At 34.9% G+C, this 9,120-nt stretch overlaps 2 protein-coding genes across 5 annotated transcripts in view; one reads left to right on the forward strand and one right to left on the reverse strand.

The window, feature by feature from the left end:
• ftz-f1 (ftz transcription factor 1) overlaps window positions 1–1,186 on the forward strand; it is a 52,768-nt gene extending 51,582 nt beyond the window's left edge. For 3 of the 4 annotated variants that reach the window (XM_089468917.1, XM_089468918.1, XM_089468919.1), the window contains 3 exons: window positions 432–690; window positions 740–855; window positions 975–1,186. In XM_089468917.1, the coding sequence (XP_089325043.1) occupies window positions 432–690; window positions 740–855; window positions 975–1,124 (525 nt within the window). In that variant the 3' untranslated portion in view covers window positions 1,125–1,186. The remainder of the gene's footprint in view (window positions 1–431; window positions 691–739; window positions 856–974) is intronic. The other variant, XM_018005931.2, reaches the window with a different exon arrangement.
• Window positions 1,187–3,536: 2,350 nt separating this feature from the next.
• On the reverse strand, window positions 3,537–5,088 carry Atg3 (Autophagy-related protein 3). Its single transcript, XM_018005942.2, has 4 exons — window positions 4,845–5,088; window positions 4,549–4,684; window positions 4,297–4,487; window positions 3,537–4,244 (listed from the first exon to the last, which is right to left on the reverse strand). Exons 1-4 carry the CDS (start codon window positions 4,914–4,916, stop codon window positions 3,639–3,641), a joined length of 1,005 nt encoding a protein of 334 aa, XP_017861431.1. The 5' UTR covers window positions 4,917–5,088; the 3' UTR covers window positions 3,537–3,638.
• Window positions 5,089–9,120: the final 4,032 nt, after the last annotated feature.

A 9,120-nucleotide genomic window follows, 5' to 3' on the forward strand; every position in this document is an offset into this window, starting at 1 on the left:
GTAGAGGTAGAGGCAGCGGCAGCGGCAGCGGTCCGACTGCAGCTGCGATGTCGTGTACCTAAATCTGCATTGAATTTCGATTTCATTCGGCGTCTGACCTACTTAGCAACCAAAGCTGAACCAGTCAAAAACTCAACGTCGACCATGCAAGTCGGTGACGCAACTAAGCGTCACCACTCTCACACAGCAGCAAAGAGCAGAGAGTAGAGAGCGAGTAAGAGAAGAAGAGAAAGCGAGAGCAAAAGAATTGAGCGCGTTTTGAAATCAAGTTTTGTTTGGTAAAAAAGTCCATATTAGCGGTCCCAGTAGGTATATATATATATATATATATATATATATATATATATATATATATATGTATATAAAAATCAATCAATTGGATTGATTTTACTCATCATATACTTCATTTAAAGTCGCTTAACTTTTTACAGGTGGACGATCAGATGAAGCTGCTCCAGCATTCTTGGTCGGACATGCTTGTACTAGATCATTTGCACCATCGCATACACAACGGTTTGCCGGATGAAACGCAACTTAATAACGGACAAGTGTTTAACTTAATGAGCCTTGGTCTACTGGGAGTGCCGCAGTTGGGCGACTACTTTAATGAGTTGCAAAACAAGTTGCAGGACCTAAAGTTTGACATGGGCGACTATGTGTGTATGAAATTCCTAATACTTTTAAATCCAGGTGATTATTTGTCAGAAACCAGTGTTGCAGGTAAGAAAATTAAATACAGGAATATTATTTGCAGATGTACGTGGAATTGTGAACAAAAAGACCGTTGTGGAGGGACACGAGAATGTTCAGGCAGCTTTGCTAGATTATACACTTACGTGTTACCCTTCAGTAAATGTAAGTAAATTCAAGAGCCTCAGAATAAGGCAAAAGAGGTTTTATTAATATAAATTAGGCATAAGATCTTTGAAGTCTGATTTTTTTAAATGCGTTTTAATTTTGTTTAAACTAAACAGGACAAATTTAGGAGGCTTTTGAATATACTACCGGAAATTCATGCCATGGCCGCCCGCGGCGAAGAACATCTATACTCAAAGCATTGTGCGGGCAGCGCACCCACGCAGACGCTGCTCATGGAGATGCTGCATGCTAAACGAAAAGGGTGAACTCAAAACATGCAAGGGATGCATGAAAAACAAAATAAATAAATGTAAAAAATATACTTAAATATTTTCTGAAAACAAATGTGTATATAACAGAAACTAAGGCAGACAAGCGCAAAGTTGCAAAGATCGGGAAAAAAGGGTTATATTGATTGCTATGCGAAAAAATCATCATCACTACCACCAATTGCAACATACACACTAACTGTTAAATATTATTATTTTTATGACTAGTTTTAACCTTATTTTAGTTAATTAATTAATGTCTTTATTTAAGTTGTGCTTATTTTTAGTCATGTTTACTAAAAACAGAGATATCATCAGCAACATTATGGAAGTGCAAATACACCTTTATTTAAAAGGTAAACGGCGCATTGATGTTATTTTTCACGTATATATACATATACATATATATATATATATGTATATATGTATATGTATATATACGTGAAAAATAACATATATATATAAATACGTCTTTAAATGTTTTTTTTATGTAATTATTCGCGCCAATTGTCTTATAAAGTATTTGCATATATGTTAAACAAAATTCTAATAAATAATGTAATAATGTAATAAAAACAAATAAGTATATTTTTTCATAAGTTTACAGTTTAAGAAACTATGCAAATAACTACCTGCATAGAAAAAAAATCTAAAAAATAATAATAATATATAAAATCCAGAGCATAAAATCTCTTTAAAAAATCAACATTGATTATAAATTATATATAATTAAACCATACTTTAAATAAGTTTATATAAAATTTTTAAATTATAATTTTGTTTTATTGTTAACGTTTAATTCTTCGTATATTTAAATTCATTTGGAAACCTTTTGAATTTTATTATTTTTGTGAAACAAAAAGGGAATGTTTCAAACAAATATTTTGCCTATGCAGCTAAACCGATTGACGATGCTTTTTTACATTTTGTATAAAATTATCCTGAATGCAAATCCGACTAAATTGGAGAATGCACAAAGTTAGCAGCTTAAAATTATTAGTCGCAACTATAATTGAAATGATTCTTTTCTTTCAATGCATTGCAGTCCGTGATAAAATTTTAGAACATTCTCACTCCACGGTGTTTGAAACTCTTGAAAGGATTTAAAAATAATAATAATAAATTATAAAGAAATAAAATTGCAGGTCAATGTAAACTGTAGGCACAGCCAGTATCGGATAATTTCAGAAGGCAGGTAGATACAAATTGCTAGTTGCATAGACTTGTAGCAACTGTAACGAAATAAACGATAAATACATAGTAATATTTTTTGTTGAACCGTATAAAATTGTTTTTTTTTTTTTTTTTTTAAATTTATTTTGGTATATGTATATATATGGAAAGAGGCAAAATTCTGCATCATTAATTTGTTGTTTATCCAACCTACTTTATTTTTATTAAGAGGCCTGCCTTATAACTTGATATAGCGCTTAAACTAAATGTACCTTATAAAATTAACAAAACATACCCTGAAACGAAAACCTAAATTGCAGTATATATACAATTTTATATTTTTAGGGCAGCATGTAATTACAAATTGTTGAAAAACTTATATTCGCAGGAAATGAAGGCAAATGGAAAAAATTATGCAACAAATTGTGGTAGGCCTATATATACTAACCTTTTAAATAAATATTTACATTTTAGATTATGTAAAGTTTCTTTATTTATTGTGAAGTCGATAAATCTAAATGAAAAAAAAGAATGGAAAATAACATATGTAACAGTAATTAAATGGGTAAGGTTTGATTAATAATAATGTTTAGGGACCCTATTGATGGTGTTTAAATCTTATTATACATATTGGCGTTTACTGTAAGTGGCGGCAACAGGCTTTTTAAATTGAAGCATTAATTAATCAAATTAACATCTATGTATATTTCAAGTATGGGGCATACTATGAGTTTCTGCATGAAGTAAAAATGTGTAATGTCTTATTATATAGGCAGTTGCATTAGGCATGTTTATTGTGAATTTAATTACGATGTGAACCTGTTATTGCAAATGAAAAGTGATTTTAATTTGTAAGATATTATAAAATAAAAAAATAGAAATATTTATAAATTAATAAGAGGGTTGGGAGTAATAAAGAAATATGAAAGAAATACCATATATAAATCAATCATTAAAGCTTAACAAGTATATTGCAGCTTTACATACACACACACACAATTGTTGTAAGTTTAATATACGTTGAAACTAATAAACAGCGTAAAGCAAATCATTTAACTAAACCGAAAAAAACAAAAGCTAAAATGAAACTGTATAATAATTATGTTTACAATTATGTTAATATAAAATTGTCATCTCCGAAATATTTCAAAATGAGCAACCAACCAACAAACAAAAATGTAATAAATCTTAAATATAAAAACATTCTGAACTCTCTATTTACAATGAGCCACAATATTTGGGGTAAGCTGTATCCGATTTTATTTGTATATGTGTTTTAATATATAATTAACGCTTAAGTTTTATATTGCTGTCTCATTAAACTTCCAAGCGAACTGTTTAGGACATATTAAAATTTTGCGTAAAGTCATATTCAATAGTTGGTATGACGGTTTGCACAAATTTCAGAAATATAATTAAATATAAATGCACCCCAAGCTGGCCACCGCCTTCCTCTACAGTCTGAATGATCTTCTTCATAATATCTGCGTGCCGGCAAGGATGCACCGATGCCATATTGGGTCCAGGTAAATGAGGATGCGATTCCATTGTAACAGTCTTTTTAGCATGATCCTGTGAAACATCCTCGTACATTTGCTCGACGGTTAACGGCTTACGCTGCTCATCGTAGCCGACCACCCATAGCCTTGGAGTTTGATAGTATTTATCATATGTGATGTGCAGATCGTAGGTACGTGTGCGCAATACCGAATCTCCGCTACTGGCAGTCTCCCTTGCATTCACGACTGAAGCCGAATTACTTGGACTAGTTTCGGTATCCTGTTTGCGAGTGGTAGTGGCAATAGCAGGATCGACAAGTTCAAGCATGCCACTTTCCTCAAATGTATCCATGTCAATGGCCTCATCGTCGTCTTCATTATCATCATCAGTGTCTACCACGGTTAATAGCGATCTCTTACTATTTTCGGGTGTGTACATTTCGTCCTAATGGAAGAATAAATGTATTCAACTTTTACTATCAGCAATATAGTCAAACCTTGCTCTCATCTAGTGTCAGTTCGCATATTTTATCATCGAGTTGATTTGTGCCGTCATCGTTTAATTGATGTGTCTCTACCCAGCCACCGTCACCAGACTCTTCCTCAACCAGTGTCTCCTCTCCTACATATTCCATTTGCTTGCAACGGCGATAGCATGCCACATTGCGTGTAATCAGAAATTGTTTATCTGTATTTCAATTAGCTGTGACTGTTTTAAAATAATCTAATACGCATACTCGTTTACCCACCCTTTGGCAAATATGTCTTTGTTTTGCTTTCATCGCCTGCCGCCCACTGCCAAGTAGGGCAATGGTGAACTAAGTGATCACCTGCTGCAACGAATTCCTCTGGAGTTAATACGCCAGTTTCCCGAAATTTTGACTCCTGATCAGAAATCAATTAATGTATATGTCTCGTTAATGCTAATATATATTATGTATTCGGTATAATGTTCACCAAAATAGTTGTAAGAAATTCACTTATGTTTAAATCAACTCATAGGTGTGTATGTTTCAACTTTAAGGAGCTTGAGTCAGGTACTTGCCTTTAAAATTGGCGTTAAATATTCTGCCACATTTAGCGCTGTTCCCTTTACTGTGTTAAGTACGCTTTGCATTTTTATTTATTAATTTGTCTTTAGAAGATTTTCTTAATATTATTGCGATGTATTTATGAATAATTGCCTAATTGCCACTTTCGTTTTGGTTTTAATGCTTGCACGCTGTGCAACACTGCAATGTAGTGCTGGGCGCAACGTCGACACATCGATGTTTCAAATAAAGCGAGAAATATCGATGTTTTTTGTTCGATGTTCACATAGATGAGAACAAACTTTTTCAACACCGAAAAAATGTGCATCAAGTACTACCACTAACTATACTTGGGTAAAAGCAGCTCATTGAGGTGAACCAGCTCACTCGCTCTTTTTTGTGAAGTGAGACAACTCACTCATATGGCTCACTGGCTCACCTGCTGATTGCTCGTGAGCTGATAGTGATCGCAAGCAACTTGAACAAAAAACTGTCAAAATACGTTACATTTAAACTTAAAAAAAAAAATGACACATTTAAAATTTGTTTCTTAAAGCTAACAGAACAAACTTAAAGTATATATTTTTTAGCTCCCTTCATTGGGAATATAACAAAATTATGAGATAAAATATAACAGAAAATAATAAAAAATACAAAAATAACAAAATTATGAGATAAAATATAACAGAAAATTAAAACAAAAAAATACGCATTCGAGATCCATTCATTGGGAAGTATGAGACATTAAACGCATTCCAGATCCACACATTGGGAAGTATGAGAGATTATATATACTATAAAAAAAGGAATCGATTAAGTATACGGTTTGTGAATTCAAAAAATACTTACTCAAAATTTACATGTTGTTATGCAACAACATCAGGCTTTCGACGTTCTCCGGTTTCAGTAAAGACATTCTTTTTCGCACTGTTTCACCTGCGCTCACAGGGCACAGATGTAGTGACTATGCAGAGCCGTTTTAACATATATGCGTATAGTAATGGGTACTGCGATTTTCGCTGGTTCCACCATATTAAGGGGTCGTCTTTTCAATGAATGTATTCCTCGGCATTTTGACAATTGCCTGTCAATCTGCGAAGATTTGCTCGCCGGAATTTTTGTTGTTTTTTCCAGAACAACTGAGCCTTCCACGATTTTTCGTATACCGGTCTCAAGAGCTGCTGGATGCTTGGTTTTTAAATGTCTATTCAAATTGCCTTGTGACTTGCAGCTTAAAACACTTTTGCAAATCTTGCATTTAGCCTGTTGCGTTCCCATGTCCTCAAAATGAGTCCAAATTCCGCTGTGAATTCTAATTACCGACATTGAAAGTTTGATGAAATACACGATTCGTGGGAAAAAACGTTAACTTTGTGATTGAGAAGAACGCAAAATGAGCGAGTGAGCAAAAATGTCAACCAAAATGAGCTAGTGAGCCAAAATGAGCCATATAGAAGGAACTGGCTCACTGGCTCAGTTCAGTGAGCCATTCATTTTAGCTCACTCACTCATGAGCTACCCAAGTCTACCACTAACCAGAGAGCACATAGATGAGACAACTAGTGTAAAGCGTTTTGCACACTTATTTTCGAGCGTAATCTCCCAGACACTTCGTATTTGCTCGGCTCTTCGCTTTTAGGGTTCAGGCTACGAAAATATGGGAGGTCAAAATCATTCGTCTTCATGCGCTCGACCGAGATGGTCAACTTTTGAACAAAAGGTCCCTCTATGCTCAATGTTTCCCTTGCTCTCTCTCTCTCTCTCTCGATGTTCTCTGCTCTCTCGAATGTGTATATGTATGTATGCATGTGAGCCTCACATTGTGAGCACAAGCAGCAGCTCACGAAAATTGAAATTTCTTCGCTGCGAGAACCCATGCCTTCCCTTCTGTGTGAAGAGTATACCGAACTTTTCAAACCGTTTGCCATGCGTTTTCGTTATTATTTGTGGGAAGAGTATGCAAGCGTTGGTGCGCATAATGAAAATGTTTTCGCGACGAGCATGCACACATACACTGTCCCTTGCTACATGTACTATGAGCATTTGTATGCCTGTGTGCAAAGCCCTTGCTGGCTATAGCAATTTGAAATCCTAGCATTTGCATTTGGTCGATCTTGTGAAGTTCTCACACTTACATAAATATGTTTGATTGTGTGTACGCAGGGGCCACGATGCTCACAAATGATGGGGTAATCATTGTAGAAGCAGTTCAGTGCCTTTATATGTATGTGCGTGTGTGTATGTTTATAAGTGTATGCATGCGACATGAGCATTGACGTGTGCCTGCGACAACTTAGAATTGTGTGAACGATTTTGGGTTTGACCGGAAGGGTTTGACCGTAGTTTAAATCGCTAAACGATCATGCTGTCGCATAATTTTTTTTTTGGCGGAGAGTACCTAGGTTTTTGATGATGATGTGTGATTTGCCACATAGAGGAAATGTACTGTTGGTTGTTGCTATGGTTTTTGTTGGAGTTTTCCCAAAATCAATATTTTCTTTCTGTGCCCATCCAATTCGTGCACGTTAGTGTTTTTTTGTTGACAAAGAAGACCTGTTGCTCATACCACGAAATGATTTCGATAGATTGTATGACATAAAATCATGTATCGATACTTGTATTCATGATTTTTATACCCTGAACCCATTGAAAATGGGAAATCAGGGTATAATGGTTTTGTTGAAATGTATGTAACAGGCAGAAGGAGGCGTGGCAGACCCCACAAAGTATATATATTCTTGATCAGGGCGACGAGCTGAGTCGATTTGGCCCTGTCCGTCTGTCTGTCTGTCCGTCTGTCCGTCTGTCCGTATGTTTGAACGCGTCGATTTCCGCAGATATAAGAGCTAGAGACTTGAATTTTTTTTTAAAATGACCGTTTATACAGCGCGGACGTCGAGTTTGCTTTTAAAATTCGATAAATCATCCCGTTATATTTTTATCGAGTATAAACATTCAAGTTCAAATCAGATGCCACTATAGCTAATTGTGAATGATTTTTCTTTTTTTTAAATTTCTCAAATATTCAATATAATATGTAGATCATATGCTGAAAGTTTCATTAAATTCCGTTCAGTCAAAAATTAATAAAAAATAATCAAATATTTGGCCAATTAACAAACGCACGTGCAGCAGCTACAACAAAAACATTCGTTGAATCACATCAGCTGTTAGTTTCATTTAGTTTTGGTAGATGGCGCAGCAGCAGTGAATCTATTTGAGTTTTGCCAGAGCCACTAGCAGGAGTGGAGTGGCCTAGTGTGTTAGCTGCATGACGCTCGATCGAGGAGTCCGCGGTTCGAATCCGGTCGATGCGACTGATGTTAGTTTTTTTTTAATTGTTTCAAAATATTTTTATATTTTCATAAATGAGTTCTATTTATTTATATTTTTGAATACACCGAAATTGAAATTTTAACTATACTTTATGTGCGTTTTTAATAGTTTGGTTATTCAAGCAGATTCTTAGAATCACATCAGCAGCTAGTTTCGTTTAATTTTGGTAGATGGCGCTGCAGCAGTGAATCTATTTGAGTTTTGCCAGCGCCACTAGCAGGAGTGAGGTGGCCTAGTGTGTTAGCTGCATGACGCTCGATCGAGAAGTCGCGGTTCGAATCCCGTTCGATGCAACTGGTGGTAATTTTTTTAAATTGTTTCAAAATATTTTTATATTTTATTAAATGAGTTTGGTATTTTATTTATATTTTTAAATACATCGAAATTGAAATTTCAGCCATACTAAATGAGCGTTTTTATTTGTTGGGTTCAGGGTAGTATCTAGTCGAGCACTCTCGACTAGAATTTTCTTACTTGTTAGTGTTGAGAAAGATAAAAAGCAAAATAAATCGTGAAAATTTAATAAAGCTAAAATAGAGCTAAATTAATTTTTTTAAAGTCAGAATTCCCACAACCCGCCGTTTTCAAATTTTTCCCGCATTGGGACTTCAAATAAAGCCAGATCTGACGGGAAAAAAGCTAAAATGACACCCCTGCATAGAGGGATCTTTTGTTCAAAAGTTGACCATCTCGGTCGAGCGCATGAAGCGAAATGATTGTGCGTTCGTATTTTTTCGTAGCTCGAACCTAAAAGTAAGGAGCCGAGCGAATTTAAAGCTGTAGTTGTCTAGTCTATGTGTTCTCTGGTTAGTGCCCATACATAATATCGAAATATCGATCTACGTAAATATCGATCTTTTCCCAGCACTAGTTACAATCTTACAATCAAATGTCACAAAGAAATAAATATATCGATGGTGCAAAAAAGCCATCGATCTATCGGGATTTTCAATA

This window comes from Drosophila arizonae, chromosome 4 (assembly GCF_054131065.1).
Source record: "Drosophila arizonae isolate 15081-1271.41 chromosome 4, UAZ_ARI_1.0, whole genome shotgun sequence".
In the NCBI taxonomy this organism is placed as follows: domain Eukaryota; kingdom Metazoa; phylum Arthropoda; class Insecta; order Diptera; family Drosophilidae; genus Drosophila; species Drosophila arizonae.